Source organism: Oncorhynchus mykiss, chromosome 25 (genome assembly GCF_057628025.1).
Source record: "Oncorhynchus mykiss isolate SJ-2025 chromosome 25, ASM5762802v1, whole genome shotgun sequence".
In the NCBI taxonomy this organism is placed as follows: domain Eukaryota; kingdom Metazoa; phylum Chordata; class Actinopteri; order Salmoniformes; family Salmonidae; genus Oncorhynchus; species Oncorhynchus mykiss.
Window position 1 is genome coordinate 22,764,359 of NC_143046.1, and position 20,468 is coordinate 22,784,826.

General features: G+C 45.3%; 1 protein-coding gene across 1 annotated transcript in view; it reads right to left on the bottom strand.

The window, feature by feature from the left end:
• slit3 (slit homolog 3 (Drosophila)) overlaps positions 1 to 20,468 on the bottom strand; it is a 443,755-nt gene that overhangs the window by 209,977 nt on the left and 213,310 nt on the right. Inside the window, 1 exon segment of the mRNA XM_036969807.2 lies at positions 11,829 to 11,900. Within this exon segment, the coding sequence (XP_036825702.2) occupies positions 11,829 to 11,900 (72 nt within the window).

The following is a 20,468-nucleotide window of genomic DNA, read 5'->3' on the forward strand; positions in this document are numbered from 1 at the left end:
ACGATATCTAAGGAAGAATCTAGATTGTGCTCACATGAAGTAGAGTATCTTGTGATAAAATGCAGACCACACTATTTGCCTAGAGAGTTTTCAGCTATACTTTTCGTGGCTGTTTATGAACCACCACAGACGGATGCTGGTACAAGACTGCATTCAGTCAGCTGTATAAGGAAATTAGCAAACAGGAAACCGCTCACCCAGGGGCGGCACTCCTAGCGGCCGGAGACTTTAATGCAGGGAAACTTAAATTAGTTCTACCTAATTTCTATCAACATGTTAAATGTGCAACCAGAGGGGAAAAAATTCTAGATCACCTCTACTCCACACACAGAGACATGTACAAAGCTCTCCCTCGCCCTCCATTTGGTAAATCCGATCACAATTCTTTCCTCCTGATTACTGCTTAGAAAAAAAATTAAGCAGAAAGCACCAATGATTCGGTCTATAAAAAAGTGGTCAGATGAAGCAGATGCTAAACTACAGGATTGTTTTGCTAGCACAGACTGGAACATGTTCCGGGATTCTTCCGATGGCATTGAGGAGTACACCACATCAGTCACTGGCTTTATCAATAAGTGCATTGAGGACATCGTCCCCACAGTGACTGTACGTACATACCCCAACCAGAAGCCATTAATTACAGGCAACATGGAGCCCCTCAGGGGTGCGTGCTCAGTCCCCTCCTGTACTCCTTGTTCTCCCACGACTGCATGGCCAGGCACGACTCCAACACCATCATTAAGTTTGCAGATGACACAACAGTGGTAGGCCTGATCACAGACAATGACGGCCTATAGGGAGGAGGTCAGAGACCTGGCCGGGTGGTGCCAGAATAACAACCTATCCCTCAACGTAACCAAGATTAAGGAGATGATTGTGGACTACAGGAAAAGGAGTACCGAGCACGCCCCCATTCTCATCGACCGGGCTGTAGTGGAGCAGGTTGAGAGATTCAAGTTCCTTGGTGTTCAAATCACCAACAAACTAGACTGTTCCAAACACACCAAGACAGTCGTGAAGAGGGCACGACAAAGCCTATTCCTACCCAGGAAACTAAAACGATTTGGCATGGGTCCTCAGATCCTCAAAAGGTTCTACAGCTGCAACATTGAGAGCATGCTGACTGGTTGCATCACTACCTGGTATGGCAATTGCTCGGCCTAAGACCGCAAGGCACTCCAGAGGGTAATGCATACGGCCCAGTACATCACTGGGGCAAAGCTGCCTGCCATCCAGGACTTCTATACCAGGCGGTGTCAGAGGAAGGCCCTAAACATTGTCAAAGACCCCAGCCACCCCAGTCATAGACTGTTCTCTCTACTACCGCATGGCAAGAGGCTTTTCAAAAGTTTTTACCCCCAAGCCATAAGACTCCTGAACAGGTAATCAAATGGCTACCCTGACTATTTGCATTGTGTGCACCCCCAACCCCTTTTTTGCTACTCTCTGTTTATCATATATGCATAGTCACTTTAACTATACATTCATGTACATACTACCTCAATTGGCCTGATCAATCAGTGTCCCTGCACACTGGCTAACCGGGATACAGTGCCTTGCGAAAGTATTCGGCCCCCATGAACTTTGCGACCTTTTGCCACATTTCAGGCTTCAAACATAAAGATATAAAACTGTATTTTTTTGTGAAGAATCAACAACAAGTGGGACACAATCATGAAGTGGAACGACATTTATTGGATATTTCAAACTTTTTTAACAAATCAAAAACTGAAAAATTGGGTGTGCAAAATTATTCAGCCCCCTTAAGTTAATACTTTGTAGCGCCACCTTTTGCTGCGATTACAGCTGTAAGTCGCTTGGGGTATGTCTATCAGTTTTGCACATCGAGAGACTGACATTTTTTTACCATTCCTCCTTGCAAAACAGCTCGAGCTCAGTGAGGTTGGATGGAGAGCATTTGTGAACAGCAGTTTTCAGTTCTTTCCACAGATTCTCGATTGGATTCAGGTCTGGACTTTGACTTGGCCATTCTAACACCTGGATATGTTTATTATTGAACCATTCCATTGTAGATTTTGCTTTATGTTTTGGATCAGGCCTTAGGCCTGTATTTTCTTAATGACAGAATTAGAGGGGATTCTTTGGGAAGATTCACCTGCTGCTCAGCTCTTTGGACCAGTGTTGTTGACTATAAAATCTTAGACCCCTCCTCCATTAGTGCATTCACTGTCAGACCACAGACACCATTATCTGACCACTGTCAGACCACAGACACCATTATCTGACCACTGTCAGACCACAGACACCATTATCTGACCACTGTCAGACCACAGACACCATTATCTGACCACTGTCAGACCACAGACACCATTATCTGACCACTGTCAGACCACAGACACCATTATCTGACCACTGTCAGACCACAGACACCATTATCTGACCACTGTCAGACCACAGACACCATTATCTGACCACTGTCAGACCACAGACACCATTATCTGACCACTGTCAGACCACAGACACCATTATCTGACCACTGTCAGACCACAGACACCATTATCTGACCACTGTCAGACCACAGACACCATTATCTGACCACTGTCAGACCACAGACACCATTATCTGACCACTGTCAGACCACAGACACCATTATCTGACCACTGTCAGACCACAGACACCATTATCTGACCACTGTCAGACCACAGACACCATTATCTGACCACTGTCAGACCACAGACACCATTATCTGACCACTGTCAGATGAATGTATTTTTTAAACGACCTCCACCCAAAGACCACACAAACAGGCCTTTACACTGATTAATGTCAATAAAACGTATTGATGGGTCCCTGACAGTGCAATACACTTCAACACAGCATTGCACTGCCCAGAAATACAACCTGTATCAATGATTTATATTCACGTACATTCAGCCCAAACCTCCCTGACATAAATTTGGCTGTGAATAAATTAAATGAGATCTATCATACAGCAGCCACAAAAGCAAATTTATGCAGAAGAAAAAAACAGTTCTAATTGGAAACCTCAAAAAGAAAAATGGTTTGATGCTGAATATAATCTTGGAAGAAAAAATGTTTAGATCTTTATCAAATAGAAAACATCACCAATCACAAGATAGAGACATTCGGCAACAATATTGTGACACAATGAAAGAATAGAAAACAAAACCTAAGATGGAAGAAACAGAAGCATTTTGAGAACACTCTGAAAGAGACTGAAGACTCCATTGATGGATATCAGTTGTTGGAGAAATGGAACGGTCTAAACGGAGCACAGAGGACTGATTTAGCTATTCAAAATGGCAACATTTGGAAAGATCATTTTGAAAGGCTCTATGGAATAACAGCATCAGAAGACCTTAGCTTAAATCAAAGAAATATGCAAGAAAACCAATTAAAAGCAACCAGAACCCAATTGACTACCAAATTACACAGGATGACCTTTCAAAGAAAATACAAAGCCTTAAACCTGGAAAGGCATGTGGCCCTGACAGAGCAGGAGACACTCCTACAAATGAGGAAACACCATATAAAATCTACATACAGAATTATGCATAATTACCCTAAATACCCAAAGAAAGTACCAAATAACACATGCAGAGAGTAACTCAGAAAATTACATTTAATTGTAAATATAAAGAAAAGGACACTTACATTTTGGCACCATATGAAATTAAGCCCCAAAACATCTTTACAATTAAAAACAATGGAAACCCAAGAGCTGAACCCTGAAAAGAGTCCCCTATGTCATCTGTTAAAAACACACAAAAAAACTATTATCCAAACACACAGGGAAATCATTCAAATTGTTACAGAAATGAAAACCTCCTATTTGACAAATTGGGAAAATGAAACAAGAACACAGAAAAAACTAAATTGCTATTTGGAACCTCAAAAGAGAATACAAATTGGCAGAATATCTCTACACTGTCAGATATACAAAACAGAGACAGATCCTGAACAAATACAGGCTCAAAAACCACCAAATGGCTATAGAAAAAGGGAGACACAAAAAGACATGGCTACCCCAAGAGGTGTGTCTATGTGGTCACTGTACGACAGGGGAAGTAGAGACAGGGATGTACTTTTTCCTCTACGGTGAGAAATACTCCCAAATAAGATAATATCTTTTAAAGAAAATATCCCAATCAATTCCCAACGTCTTTGCATTTACAAATTACAGAAAGCTGGGAGTTATTCTGGGTGAGGGAGGAACTGCAAATATGACTGCCAGATATGTACAGTTGAAGTCGGAAGTTGACATACACCTTAGCCAAATACATGTAAACTCAGTTTTTCACATTTCCTGACATTTAATCCAATTAAAAAGTATCTGTCTTAGGTCATTTAGGATCACCACTTTATTTTAAGAATGTGAAATGTCAGAATAATAGTAGAGAGAATTATTTATTTCAGCTGTTATTTCTTTCATCACATGTGGGTGGGTCAGAAGTTTACATACACTCAATTAGTATTTGGGAGCATTGCCTTTAAATTGTTAAGCTTGGGTGAAACGTTTTGGGTAGCCTTCCACAAGCTTCCCACAATAAGTTGGTTGAATTTCAGCCCATTCCCCCTGACAGAGCTGGTGTAACTGAGTCAGGTTTGTAAGCCTCCTTGCTCGCACATGCTTTTCAGCTCTGCCCACAAACTTTCTATAGGATTGACGTCAGGGCTTTGTGATGGCCACCCCAATACCTTGACTTTGTTGTTCTTAAACCATTTTGCAACAACTTTGGAAGTATGCTTGGGGTCATTGTCCAGTTGGAAGACCCATTTGCGACCAAGCTTTAACTTCCTGACTGATGTCTTGAGATGTTGCTTCAATATATCCTCATAATTTTCTCTCCTCATGATGCCATCTATTTTGTGTAGTGAACCAGACCCTCCTGCAGCAAAGCACCCCCAAAACATGATGCTGCCACCCTCATGCTTCACGGTTGGGATGGTGTTCTTCGGGCTTGCAAGCATCCCCCTTTTTCCTCCAAAGTTAACGGTGGTCATTATGGCCAAACAGTTCTAATTTTGTTTCATCAGACCAGAGGACATTTCTCCAAAAAGTACGATCTTTGTCCCCATGTGCAGTATGCCTGAGCGGTATGACAACTGCGTGGTCCCATGGTGTTCGTACTTGCGTACTATTGTTTGTACAGATGAACGTGGTACCTTCAGGCGTTTGGAAATTGCTCCCAAGGATAAACCAGACTTGTGGAGGTCTACAATCTTTTTTCTGAGGTCTTTTCTGGTTTATTTTGATTTTCCCATGATGTCAAGCAAAGAAAATCAAATCCAAATCAAATCTATAGGAAATCTATAGAGGCACTGAGTTGGAAGGTAGGCCTTGAAATACATCCACAGGTACACTTCCAATTGTCTCAAATGATGTCAATTAGCCTATCAGAAGCTTCTAAAGCCATTACATAATTGTCTGGAATTTTCCAAGCTGTTTAAAGGCACAGAAAACGTCTGACTCACTGGAATTGTGATACAGTGAATTATAAGTGAAATAATCTGTCTGTCAACAATTGTTGGAAAAATGACTTGTGTCATGCACAAAGTAGATGTCCTAACCGACTTGCCAAAACTATAGTTTGTTAACAAGAAATTTGTGGAGTGGTTGAAAAACTAGATTTAATGACTTCAACCTAAGTGTATGTAAACTTCCGACTTCAACTTTGTATGGTTCCCATAGGGACATCCCATGACAATGAATTCCTTGAAGTATTTACATTGTAAATAACTAACAGTAATACATAGTGTAACCATCATCTATGTACATTTTGTTGTTTATTTATTACCCATTCATTATTTTTCTTTTTATAATAGTTTTTATTTTTAATTTACATTTATCGACCGAAGATTCCACAATACAACAGCAGTAGTATTGTACCTGTATACATGATTATATGTACTATTATTATTACTACTGAAATTAACTGGATTTCATTATCCTCTTGCAATGTACTGGGTTTACTGATAGAGGGAGAGAGTAGAGAGAGAGGCATAGAGGAAGAGAGTAGAGGGAGAGAGAGAAAAAGAGAGAGAGGGTAGAGAGTGAGAGTAAAGTGAGAGAGAGAGAGTAGAGCGGGAGAGAGAGAGAAAGAAAGAGAGACAGAGAAAGGACTCGGAGACTAGTGCCTTAACAGAATAGACCCACTAGCCCAGCCCTATTAATCTGTCATCGGGAAGGATGGAGCAGGATTCTTAACCAGCAACCGCACGCCTCCTAATTAATTTGGGGACCCAGCTGATCGACGTTCATCAGCTAAGACAACAGGAAGTGAATGGGGTTGGAGTGTTTTCGAGACAGGGGTTAAGTCACAGATGGTTCCATGTTGCTTTTATAGTCCCTGCTTTTGTTTTAGAAAGAGTAGTGCGCTATGTAGGGAATAGGGTGCAATGGCAGGGAGAGCTGCTCTGCTGTCACTGGGCTGGGTGATGGATAGACTAAAGGGCTTCAGGAGGAGGAAAGGACAGTGGAAGGGATGGAGATAAATCACGCAGCCAATCTATAGCTAGCTACTGTGTCCTGTCCTGATTAGCACAGCACAGCAGAGGACAGGACAGTCTGTGGCTATTTAGTCAGTGTCCTTCTGTAGACAGACGTGGACACAAAGCCTAAAGAGTGATGATGTCTCTCTCTCTCTCTCTCTTGATCTCTCTATCTCTCTCTCCCTCTTTCTCTACACGAATATGAACTCGGACAGAGAAGACACTGCAGAGCCCACTAGATGAGGTGGAAAGGGGTGACGGGTGAGGCAGTAAGAGGAGTGATGGGTGGGGCAGTAAGAGGGGTGATGGGTGGGGCAGTAAGAGGGTTGATGGATGGCAGTAAAAGAGGTGATGGGTGGGGCAGTAAGAGGGGTGATGGGTGGGGCAGTAAGAGGGTTGATGGATGGCAGTAAGAGGGGTGATGGGTGGAGCAGTAAGAGGGTTGATGGATGGCAGTAAGAGGGGTGATGGGTGGAGCAGTAAGAGGGGTGATGGGTGGGGCAGTAAGAGGGGTGATGGGTGGAGCAATAAGAGGGTTGATGGGTAGGGCAGTAAGAGGGGTGATGGGTGAGGCAGTAACAGGAGTGATGGGTGGGAAAGTAAGATGGGGGATGGATGGGGCAGCAAGAGGGGTGACGGGTGAGGCAGTAAGAGGGGTGATGGGTGGGAGGGTAAGAGGGTTGATGGATAGGGCAGTAAGAGGGTTGACAGGTGAGGCAGTAAGAGGGGTGATGGGTGGGAGGGTAAGAGGGTTGATGGATAGGGCAGTAACAGGGTTGATGGATGGGGCAGTAAGAGGGGTGATGGATGGGGCAGTAAGAGGGTTGATGGATGGGGCAGTAAGAGGGGTGATGGGTGAGGCAGTAAGAGGGGTGATGGGTGGGAGGGTAAGAGGGTTGATGGATAGGGCAGTAAGAGGGTTGATGGATAGGGCAGTAAGAGGGGTGATGGGTGGGGCAGCAAGAGGGGTGATGGATGGGGCAGTAAGAGGGGTGATGCGTGAGGTAGTAAGAGGGTTGATGGGTGGGAGGGTGAGAGGGTTGATGGATGGGGCAGTAAGAGGGTTGATGGATGGGGCAGTAAGAGGGTTGATGGATGGGGCAGTAAGAGTGTTAATGGGTGGGGCAGTAAGAGGGTTGATGGATGGGGCAGTAAGAGGGTTGATGGGTGGGGCAGTAAGAGGGTTGACGGGTGAGGCAGTAAGAGGGTTGATGGGTGGGGCAGTAAGAGTGTTAATGGGTGGGGCAGTAAGAGGGTTGACGGGTGGGGCAGTAAGAGGGTTGACGGGTGAGGCAGTAAGAAGGTTGACGGGTGGGGCATTAAGAGGGTTGACGGGTGGGGCAGTAAGAGGGTTGACGGGTGGGGCATTAAGAGGGTTAACGGGTGGGGCAGTAAGAGGGTTGACGGGTGGGGCAGTAAGAGGGTTGACGGGTGGGGCATTAAGAGGGTTGACGGGTGGGGCAGTAAGAGGGTTAACGGGTGGGGCAGTAAGAGTTGATGGGTGGGGTAGTAAGAGGGTTGACGGGTGGGGCAGTAAGAGGGTTGACGGGTGGGGCAGTAAGAGGGTTAACGGGTGGGGCAGTAAGAGGGTTGACGGGTGGGGCAGTAAGAGGGTTGACGGGTGAAGCAGTAAGTAGGATGATTGGTGGGGCAGTAGGACTGTGTTGGAGTCTGTAGTGTGAGTCAGTGGGCAGAGCCCTGGGTACAGTGGTACAGTGTGTCGTGTGATGGCGTGGTCGGCTAAGCTGCGCCCTGAACGGTCTGCGAGCGGGATTAGTGGGTGACATAAAAGGCTGAGCGCCGCCATCTGCAGCGAGCGACATGTCTTACGGTCCGAGGTGGTCATAAATCACCTCTCACCGCCAAAACATAATTCAAACAAACAGTGAGATGGCACAGCATTCTGGGTAGGAGAGTGTGAAGCGGGTTGCTTTTTATGAGCCACATGCAGGAAGACAGGACAATAGAAGCCCAGGGGGAGGGTGACTGGGGCAAAGTGGTGACCGGGGAGGCTGGGGGCGAGAGGCTGGGGGAGGCTGATGGAGAGAGGGGAGGCTGGGGGAGAGAGGGGGGCTGGGGGAGGCTGGTGGAGGCTGGGGGAGAGAAGAGAGGGGAGGCTGGGGGAGAGAGTGGATGCTGGGGGATATCGCAGCTGCAGAGCTGGACTCTCAATCACCCCCTGCGTTTAATTGATATAGCAGCTGCAGAGCTGGACTCTCAATCACCCCTTGCGTTTAGTTGATATAGCAGTTGTGAGGCTTCAGTGTTTAGACCAGAGGGACATCAGTGCGCTAGCCTCATACATGGCCAATAACTCACTGTCAGCCCAGCCCAGTGGAGGTTGCTTTGCTGGCTGACAGAGATCTGTATTCTGCCACTTTTGCAACAACATGTCATGTCCATGCTCTCTGGCAAATACGTTTGTAAGCCTGGAGACATACAGTGGGCAGCCATTTTGTTACAATTAATGGACAACATTGTGGATTGACATATTGTGTTAAGGATAGACAGATACAGTAGTCTCTGTGTGTGTGTGTGTGTGTGTGTGTGTGTGTGTGTGTGTGTGTGTGTGTGTGTGTGTGTGGGTGTGGAGCTGACACTTAACAGAACACAGCCAAGGGCGGCATTCAGCCCAGAAAGCCCAGATGCAGATCATGTTATCTGCTCTGACATATACAGACGTGTGACATGTGTCTCATTTGTTTAGAGAGCCATTAGAATAATATCTCCCTGTTTCTTGTGAATGTAAAAAAAGAAAGAAGGAAAAGCCAGGCAATCTGAAAGCTGGGGGAAATGAATGCCACTCCAGTTTTCAGTAGCCAATAAAGCTTTCTGCAGGATATCAGGGATGAGATTACGCGTGTGTGGGGAGAGCGGTGTGTCCCTACTGTAGAGCAGTAGAAAAGGAGGGCATTAGGGTAGAGACGAGAGAGCATATGAGAAAATCAATACATGGGCCGATTGGAATCTGTAAGGGTTTTTCTTTGGAAGGAAACTGGAGGGTTAGACTATTTCAGCAATTAAATCAGGAGTCACCTTGCTGGGGCTGGGGTGGAGGCGTACTGAGGAGGAGTTGTGTGTGTGTGAGGGGGGGGGGGGGGTTACAAAAAAGTTGCAAGCTACCACTCACTGTCTCCCTCCCTCTCTCCCTCAATCCTATATGGTCTGTGAACAGCTGAAGAATTAGCCATGGCTAACTGTGCTAAATGCTATAACAAGTGACGAGGTTGTGCTTGACCGTCCCTCTCTCCTCTCTCCCCCTCTCTCTCTCCCTTTCTCTCGCTCTCTTTGTGGAGATAAGTGTATTCTAACACTCTGTTTAGGACCAAATAGCATTCTAGTTTGCTCTGTATTTTGGTAAATTCTTTCCAATGTGTCGAGTAATTATCTTTTAGTTTAATTCATGATTTGGTTGGGTCTAACTGTGTTGCTGTTGCTGTCCTGGAGTCTGTTTGTGTTTGTAAACAGAGCTCCAGGACCAGTTTGCGTAGAGGACTCTTCTCCAGGTTCATCTCTCTGTAGGTGATGTCTTTGTTATGGAAGGTTTGGGAATCACTTGCTTTTAGGTGGCTATAGAATTTAACGGCTCTTTACTGGATTTTGATCATTAGCGGGTATCGGCCTAATTCTGCTTTGAATGCATTATTCGGTGATGCATGCAGAGTCTCAATTTGGTGTTTGTCCCATTTTGTGAATTCTTGGTTGGTGAGCAGACCCCAGACCTCACAACCATGAAGGGCAATGGATTCTATAACTGATGAAATTATTTTTAGCCAGATCCTAATTGGTATGTCAAATTTTATGTTCCTTTTGATGGCATAGAAGGCCTTTCTTCCCTTGTCTCTCAGATCGTTCACAGCTTTGTGGAAGTTACCTGTGGTGCTGATGTTTAGGCCTGAGGTATGTATAGATTGTTAGGGCAACGGTGTCTAGATGGAATTTGTATTTGTGGTTGTGGCTGGACCTTTTTTGGAACACCATTATTTAAGTCTTACTGCGATTTACTGTCAGGGCCCAGGTCTGACATAATATGTGCAGCAGATCTAGGTGCTGCTGTAAGCCCTCCTAGGTTGGGGACAGAAGCACCAGATCATCAACAAACATTAGACATTTGACTTCAGATTCTAGTAGGGTGATTCCGGGTGCTGCAGACTGATCTAGTGCCCTCGCCAATTTGTTGATATATTTGTTGAAGAGGGTGGGGCTCAAGCTGCATCTCAGTCTCACCCCACGGCCCGTGGAAAAAAATGTGTGTTTTTTTACAATTTAAACTGCACACTTGTTGTTTGTGTACATGGATTTTATAACGTTGTATGTTTTTTCCCTCAACACCACTTTCCATCAGTTTGTATAGCAGACCCTCATGCCAAATTGAGCCAAAATCTTTTTTTAAATCTCTCTCTTGTGAGTGTTTAGCTGGCGGGACCTGTGTGGGTCCCTGGCTGTCTTTCAAACAGCCTGCCGCTGCATGACTTCCACTTGGCTAACCCTAACCCTGTAATTTATAGCAAAAGGTTTAAAAAGGCACCTTAGTTCAGCAACACTGAGAGGGAGTGGTCATTCTATGGGTGCATCCCATAGGGCTCTGAGCCGTGATACTTCACTCGAAACACAGAGGTCGGCCCATTAAGCCTAATCTCAACAACACAATAATTGCAGTGAATCATCGATAAGCCCTCCTCTGATTGGCTGATTTGGGACAGAGTTTTGGGTTATGCAACGTTTATTGTTCTGGGCAATGAATGGGGGCCATTGGCTTAGAGTTGCTTCCTTCTCCCTCTTTACACATTCCATGTGTAACTCTGTGTTGTTGTATGTGTCGAATTGCTACGCTTTATCTTGGCCAGGTCGCAGTTGCAAATGAGAACTTGTTCTCAACTAGCCTACATGGTTAAATAAAGGTGATAAATAAATAAATAATAAAATTCTGCCCAAAGAAGTCACCCGGCAACGTGGTGGAAAACCTACGATTGGCTTGTGGTTTTATATCGTATCATCATCAGAGTCCATGCAAATCAGCTGCAGCATCTTCCCCTTTAACAGTGAACTGTAGTAACTATGTTAATTAAAAGGAACATTGGAAGCAATATTTTATGGCTTGATGATTACCTAGATTTTTGTTTCGTTGTATATTAGCATCTCATGAATAGATTAATGAATTAATACATGAATGAATTCAATTATATTATTGGACACTTGTTTCAACAGACCTGAACCCATCTACCTCGGATTGATGGACATGTCAGACACATAACTCTTTCCTCCTTTGTCTTTCACGGAGAAGGCACGCCAGGTGCTTGTTAATGGGCTTCTCATATATGGAGGAGGACAGAGGAAGGAGTAGGGCTACTTACAGGTTTTTGACAGTTGTGATCCCACGGAAAGCCTTACGAGGAACTGCCTGGATCTGGTTCTCACTGAGATCCCTGGGGAGCATGAGATAAAGACAAGGATGAAACGTTAGAGGCAGTTTGAAGGCACAACTCGCATTTCAGAGAGGTGAAGCTTTAAGAACATATGCACATTCTGGAGAATTCTGCGGCTCCAGTGTTCTGCAGAGGAGTAATGATAGGCATCCCTTTAAAGTTCAAAACCATAAACACCATAAACACCTTACCTTTTTGTCTCCTTCTTCCCTCTTATATCCCCCTCTCTCCCTGTCATGTGTGGTGGAGAATACATATGTGTGTACATGTTTTTAATGTAAAACAATTAAAAATGTTTAACTTAAGTAGAACCCTCCGAGAGTGTTCCATTATTCTGGAGAAGGACTGAAGCAATCACATTGGGTTTGAGTAACTGGAGAATGCATGACAGAAGAAAAGAACACCCACAGACTGAGACATTGCATGACATTACTACCCTGACAGTTTTTCTTCTCCCTCTATGCATTCAGTTATGAGGCAAATTATTTTGGACATGTCACAATGGTTTTGCTTAACTATATTAAGCTTGTTTGTTTGTAGATCCTTACCTGGCAAACATCATTTGAAAACCAGAATGCAATTACTGGGCAGGGAGGAAATAAATGAGATATGGAATATCTGGGGGGATAATCAGGGTGTCTGTTTCCCAGTCATGCCTGCTCCACATTACAGAGAGAGACCACTGGTGGGTTTAACCGCTGACCTCGCTACGACCACTTCCAGTGATAAACAATCAGGCAAGGATCCAAATACACTGTGGAATTCTGCCAGCCCAGGCACTCTCCACCTCTCTCTCTCTCTCACTCCTACTGCCAGCCCAGGCACTCTCCACCTCTCTCTCTCTCCCTCATACTGCCAGCCCAGGCACTCTCCACCTCTCTCTCTCTCTCCCTCCTACTGCCAGCCCAGGCACTCTCCACCTCTCTCTCTCTCTCCCTCCTACTGCCAGCTCAGGCACTCTCCACCTCTCTCTCTTTCTCCCTCCTACTGCCAGCCCATGCACTCTCCACCTCTCTCTCTCTCTCTCTCTCCTACTGCCAGCCCAGGCACTCTCCACCTCTCTCTCTCTCTCTCCCACCTACTGCCAGCCCAGGCACTCTCCACCTCTCTCTCTCTCTCCCTCCTACTGCCAGCCCAGGCACTCTCCAGCTCTCTCTCTCTTTCCCTCTCTCTCTCCCTCCTACTGCCAGCCCAGGCACTCTCCACCTGTCTCTCTCTCCCTCTTTCTCTCTCTCTCGCTCTCTCTCTCGCCTCTCCCTCCTACTGCCAGCCCATAATTATGTATTAAAAAGTATCACCAGCAATTTCCTCTCACAACCTTCTTAAAACAGCATTTATTGGGTTTACGTTATTAAATGGTTGTTTTATTAGTGCCAGAAATCTTGATTAGTGTGCTGTGTGTTGAATTTTGACCTAGCTTTATTGTTCTTGATGCTTTCAATAACCTTGGATTCTTTGGCCGTAGTCTTTTTGAAAAGATCTGGGAAAGTCTCGGTACATGTAGAAAGAAGGCAAACGTTTGAAGGAGTATAACTCATAATAGGCCACTTTAACATGCAGCACAGATGGAACATGTATCTCGTGTTAATACCTCCGACACAATGGGTAGGAATGCATTTCTCTTCCCAACTGCTTTCGCCAATGCTTACAGGCTGACTTTGATGGCATAAATGTAAAACAGATTTTAAAAAAATCACATTTTTAATGTATTTATTTTTTGGCCATCTTTGTTTCTTCTCATAGTGTTTTCATTTTCCTGAGTGGTGAGTCGCAGCTCCGTCATGTCCTCTGCGTGCTACGAGAGGAGAGGCTACGGTTTTATACAGGACTTCCAGTTCTAATAAATGTTTTATTGTTTTGTTTACTCGGCTGTGTTTTCTTCGTCCTAAAGACAAAAAAGAAACCATCCAACCTAAATAAGAGCCATTATGAAATAGAATCTCTCTCTGCGGTTTTGAGCAACCTCACACACACACACACACACACACACACAAACACATACGTGAAGAGGATTTTATGGGGAAGCACTAAACATTGGCAATTGACGTTATGCTGCCATATTAACTTTGGAGGACATTATAATGTCTTCCCAAACACAACAGCTGTAAAGTATGGTACTGTATGCAACATGTTAAATGAGAAGAAGTTATGTCATTCATTTAATGACGTATCATCTCCTCTGTTATATCTGTTGAGCAGTAATAGGCCTTGCCTATGTAATCTCATTGCTGATGTTATTTGATATTGGGGAGATATTGCTGTGGTTAATAATATGTGATGAACAGCAGGCAGCACGTTACACAGTGTTGCTGGCAGGTGGTGATGCTTGATACATGGTGTATGGATCCCTTGTATCCTCAGTGTCGCAAGTTATTTTAGGTGAGTCAGATCGCCACCTTCAAAGAGACGATCATCCTGCTGAGATTGGTTTCCTGCCTCCGCGTTAAAAAGGACACACAGACAACCAACAGTGTACTATCCACATCATCTTCCCACTCAAACACACACACACTCACGCGCAAACACACACACACGCGCACGCACGCAAACACACATGTACGCATGCAAGTACACTCGCAGGCACACACACGCGCATACACACAGTTTTGTGTGGGGGAGGAGGGAGGGAGAGCATCAGTCTCCCGACACTGACAATCTGCTTGCAAATGTCATTAATTGTATTTTTCTTTCACCCTCCTCTTTCTGACTCACAGGATGGCTGCTATAAATCTCCTATTGATTGCATTAAAGCCTTCCATGTCCAGACCAGCTGGCAGCACCAAAACATATTACTGATAAAATCCTAGCAACCCACAGGTATCAAAGCAGCACGCGTTCGCTGCAAGGAGGAGCCGTCCTTAAAGCAGGTAAACACACACACACATGCATTCACACACAACTTTATTCTATTCAATTTACTTAACAGACATCGGAAAAAGAATGAATGGCATGGCAACACAATTCAGTTTCTATTTCTAGTTATCATGTCCTCCCCCTTTCCGGAAGATAAGAGGGAAAGTGAAATAGGGACAGTCACATGAGCAATATTACCATTTCAATGTAAAATGAAAGTGGAAAACAGCTCAAAACCTCAGCTATCATCAACCCTCTTGTTCCAATCATAACCTCTACTACCGTCATCAAAACAGACATCTGTCTTTCTCCATAACTCTTACAAACTACACGCTGCCATAAAGAGAGAATGTATACACCCAGCTGTTGATTCTATACCCCTGACTGACTGGTCTGGTCTGCACCCTGCCTATCAAGGGTACCTATCAAACAGAACAGGAGTGGTGTGCTGTGCTGTCCAGGGCGTGTTGCTCTCGGAGGGCTATTATCTGCATGTCAAATTGAATTTCCACAGCCAGATCCAGTCAGGAGGCAGCTAGTCTTGTCAGTGGCTTTCTGCTGCCTGCTAGCAACACAAACTCTATCCACATCCCCAGTACAACCATCTCAGCCCAGCCCAGACCAATCCACCACCAGTACCCCAGCCCAGACCAATCCACCACCACCCCAGCCCAGACCAATCCACCACTAGTACCCCAGCCCAGACCAATCCACCACCACTACCCCAGCCCAGATCAATCCACCACCAGTACCCCAGCCCAGACCAATCCACCACCAGTACCCCAGCCCAGACCAATCCACCACCAACCCAGCCCAGATCAATCCACCACCAGTACCCCAGCCCAGACCAATCCACCACCAACCCAGCCCAGATCAATCCACCACCAGTACCCCAGCCCAGACCAATCCACAACCACCCCACCCCAGACCAATCCACCACCACTAACCCAGCCCAGACCAATCCACCACTAGTACCCCAGCCCAGACCAATCCACCACCACCACCCCAGCCCAGACCAATCCACCACCACCCCAGCCCAGATCAATCCACCACCAGTACCCCAGCCCAGACCAATCCACAACCACCCCACCCCAGACCAATCCACCACCACTAACCCAGCCCAGACCAATCCACCACCTCAGCCCAGACCAATCCACCACCACCACCCCAGCCCAATCCAGCACCACCACCCCAGCCCAGACCAATCCACCACCACCACCCCACCCCAGACCAATCCACCACCACTAACCCAACCCAGACCAATCCACCACCCCACCCTAGCCCAGACCAATCCACCACCACTAACCCAGCCCAGACCAATCCACCACCACTAACCCACCCCAGACCAATCCCACAACCCCACCCCAGACCAATCCACCACCACTAACCCACCCAAGACCAATCCACCACCCCACCCCACCCCAGACCAATTCACCACCCCACCCCAGCCCAGACCAATCCACCACCACCACCCCACCCCAGACCAAATTAACCTGCAGGAAGGGTACCACATGAGGGAGGAGGATGTCTTCCCTGTAATGCACAGCGTTGAGATTGCCTGCAATGACAACAAGCTCAGTCTGATGATACTGTGACACACCATGACTAACCCTCCATACTTAACCCTCCATACTTAACCCTCCATACTTAACCCACCATATGTAACTGTCCATACTTAACTCTCCATACTTAGCCCTCCATACTTAACCCTCCATACCTAACCCTACATACTTAACCCTCCATACTTAACCCTCCATACCTAACCCTCCATACCTAACCCTCCATACTTAACCCTCCATACTTAACCCTCCATACCTAACCCTCCATACCTAACCCTTCATACGTAAACCTCCATACGTAACCCTCCATACGTAACCCTCCATACTTAACCCTCCATACCTAACCCTCCATACCTAACCCTCCATACTTAACCCTCCATATGTAAACCTCCATACATAACCCTCCATACGTAACCCTCCATGCATAACCCACCATACTTAACTCTCCATACTTAACCCTCCATTGCTGTGAAGACAGCACAGGCTATTGGGATTCTATTAGCGATGTGGAACCGGGGTTAATAAAATATCAAGTTGATGGACATTAAAGTTGGGGCATCTGTGCTGGCTGATCAAAGCTTATCCTCATTGTCTTCTGTACTCGGCTTTGTATTCTGCTCCAGCCGTTTAACTCTTCTGCCCTTGCTTAGTGTCTTACATCTACCCCAAAGACTCCTTGATTGAATTAAGTCGCTGCTTTATGAATAAAAATATTCCACTATTGATCATCCTGGCTGAGAGCTGACGCAGGCTAAAGTGGGGCAGCCACTCGGTTCATTACACCGCCACCGTCGTCCTCCCACATTTGTTCTGACGAGGAATTTAAAGAAGGAGAAAGAGGACTTCTAAATCATTGTATGGTCTCTAAAGCTCCCTTGGGTGCTCTGGGCTCTCTGCTTAAGACGTAACATTCCTTTGCTGCCTCCCAAGAGCCAGTATATGGAAATTATAAATGGAAATAGTTTTTCCTCCTTGTAAGTATCTATTATGTTTTGTCGATACTTTAATTAAATTGGACAGCTTAATGTGATTTATCCTGATCCATACCATTTATGGTTATAAAAGCCTTTTTGGCTCCGGTCCCGAAAAATGTCAAACTAATTTAGATGAGTTACTAGAAGAAAAAGAAAAAACCTGTTGGAGAGGTTGCGCACACTGGGTGAATTGTCATTGGTTAATTCACTTTTATTTCTCTTCTGCCATTTGCTTTAATTCTCTTTCTTGTTCTTCTGGACGGAAGGTAAGCGATAGAGCTTTTAGGGACATTTATAGTTGTAATAAAATGTCACTTGTAAGGGACCACATGAGGACAGCAGACCTGTTTGTCTCTCTGCCTCTCTGCCTGTCTGTCTGATACACCACAGTGATTGGGGGTAAATGCAACTGTCTCGGCTTGGGGAGGGGTAGACACGACATGGTTGACACCATGGCTCTTATTGGCCACCCATTAGAAAATGAGTGAACCCCATTACCCCACTAAAAGGGGAACATGTGAAGAGAAGATGGCTTTGCTAATCATACAATGGGATTGAAGGGCTCTTTAGGAGAGTGGGTTTGAAGGGTCAGGGAGGGGCTTCCCTCTTTATAGGCATCAGGGGAGCCCTCTGCAGCCATAAATAATACTGAACGGATTAGTAGATTGGGTCTGGGAGGGTCGCTGTGTGTGTGTGTGTGTGTGCATGTGTGTAGTAGGTTGAGGGGGGTGGGGGTTTTAGGGGAGGAAGGAAGGGCAGTAGAAGTTGTAATCCATCTCACCAAGTGTCATGCTGCTGGAGGTCCAATTAACTTAGAGGAGAGAGAGTGGTGCAGGTGGTTCTGCTGGAGGTCCAATTAACTCAGAGGAGAGAGAGTGGTGCAGGTGGTTCTGCTGGAGGTCCAATTAACTCAGAGGAGAGAGAGTGGTGCAGGTGGTGCTGCTGGAGGTAACAACACTCACCGAGGGTACTACAGTACTGTCACCCAGATCCTCCAGACCATATTCAAATGGTGATATAGATGAGAGAACAGCTGTCTCTATGGGGGGTCCACTGTGACGTGACTCAGAGTGGGTTTCTGTTTCTGCCTGCAAATATACACTACATGACCAAAGGTATGTGGACATCTGCTCGACGAACATCTCATTCCAGAATTATGGTCATTAATATGCAGTTGGTCCCCCCCTTTGCTGCTATAAAAGCTTCCACTCTTCTGGGAAGGCTTTCCACTAGATGTTGGAACATTGCTGCTGGGACTTGCTTCCATTCAGCCATGAGCATTAGTGAGGTTGAGCATTGAAGTTGGGCGATTAGGCCTGAACTGGTGGACCTGACTCTGGTGTGTTGCCATGCCATCAAGCTGGAATCGATCAGCCTGTTCATTGAGCTGCTTCCCAGCCTGGAGTTCATCTCCCTGGACCAGATGTTCAGAGAACCACCCAAGGTCAGTGTACTTTGTTGTTCTTAAGCCAGTGTGTCACAACTTTGGAAGTATGCTTGGGGTCATTGTCCAGTTGGAAGATCCATTTGTGACCCAGCTTTAACTTCCTGACTGATGTCTTGAGATGTTGCTTCAATATATCCACATAATTTTCTTTCCTCATGATGCAATCTATTTTGTGAAGTGCACCAGTCCCTCCTGCAGCAAAGCACCTCCACAACATGATGCTGCCACCCCCATGCTTCACAGTTGGGATGGTGTTCTTCGGCTTGCAAGCCTCCCCCTTTTTCCTCCAAACATAACGATGGTCATTATGGCCAAACATTTCTATTTTTGTTTCATCAAACCAGAGGACATTTCTCAAAAAAGTACAATCTTTGTCCCCATGTGCATTTTTTTATGGCGGTCTTGGAGCAGTGGCCTCTTCCTTGCAGAGCGGCCTTTCAGGTTATGTTGATATAGGACTCGTTTTTACTGCGGATATAAACACTTTTGTACCTGTTACCTCCAGCATCTTCACAAGGTCCTTTGCTGTTTGTTCTGGGATTGATTTGCACTTTTCGCACCAAAGTATGTTCATCTCTAGGAGACAGAACGCATCTCTTTCCTGAGTGGTATGACGGTTGCGTGGTCCCATGGTGTTTATACTTGCGTACTATTGTTTGTACAGATGAACGTGGTACCTTCAGGCGTTTGGAAATTGCTCCCAAGGATGAACCAGACTTGTGGAGGTCTACAATTTATTTTCTGAGGTCTTGGATGATTTCTTTTGATTTTTCCATGATGTCAAGCAACGAGGCACTGAGTTTGAAGGTAGGCCTTGGAATTCATCCACTGGTACACCTCCAAATGAGTCAAATGATGTCAATTAGCCTATCAGAAGCTTCTAAAGCCATGACATCATTTTCTGGAACTTTCCAAGCTATTTAAAGGCACAGACAACTTAGTGTATGAAAACTTCTGACCCACTGGAATTGTGATACAGCTAATTATAAGTGAAATAATCTGTCTGTAAACAAGTGTTGGAAAATGACAAAGTAGATGTCCTAACCGACTTGCCAAAACTATAGTTTGTTAACAGGGAATTTGTGGAGTGGTTGAAAAATGAGGTTTTTTATAATCTCTACATATACATCATGCATGTGTTTGCATTGATAATACACTATGAGGGATGCACTAATAGCGATAAGGAAAACGGCTGATCAGCATCATTGTATTTACAGGAAGAAATAAAATAATACAGCCGATATTTGATGATCACAAATGAAGAGAACCGTACAATAGACTTGATTAATTCACTCACATCTCATTGCTCAACTGTCCATAAACAACATCTATTTTTCTCCAGACCATTTAAAAACTCTAGTCAAGCTGAACTACCATGGAGATAAAGGATGACGTAGACAGAACATTAAGATATGAAAATCAGTAATTCGCCAGGGACAAAAATCAACATGGACAAGAGTGAATTTGATTCATATCCGATAACACGATAGCACAAATCACTGGCTTTTCTAATTTACACTGTGAGACCATATGGTGCGGAGGAGAGATGATTTAGTAGAAATGAGAGCTGTTAAGACCACAGTGCCCAGGAGCATTAGACCTAAATCTAATAACAGAGAAAGAGAGAGAGAGAGAGAGAGGGAGAGAGAGAGAGAGAGAGAGAGAGGGAAAGAGAGAGGGGGAGAGAGAGAGAGTGAGAGAGAGATAGAGAGGGAGAGAGAGGGAGAGAGAGAGA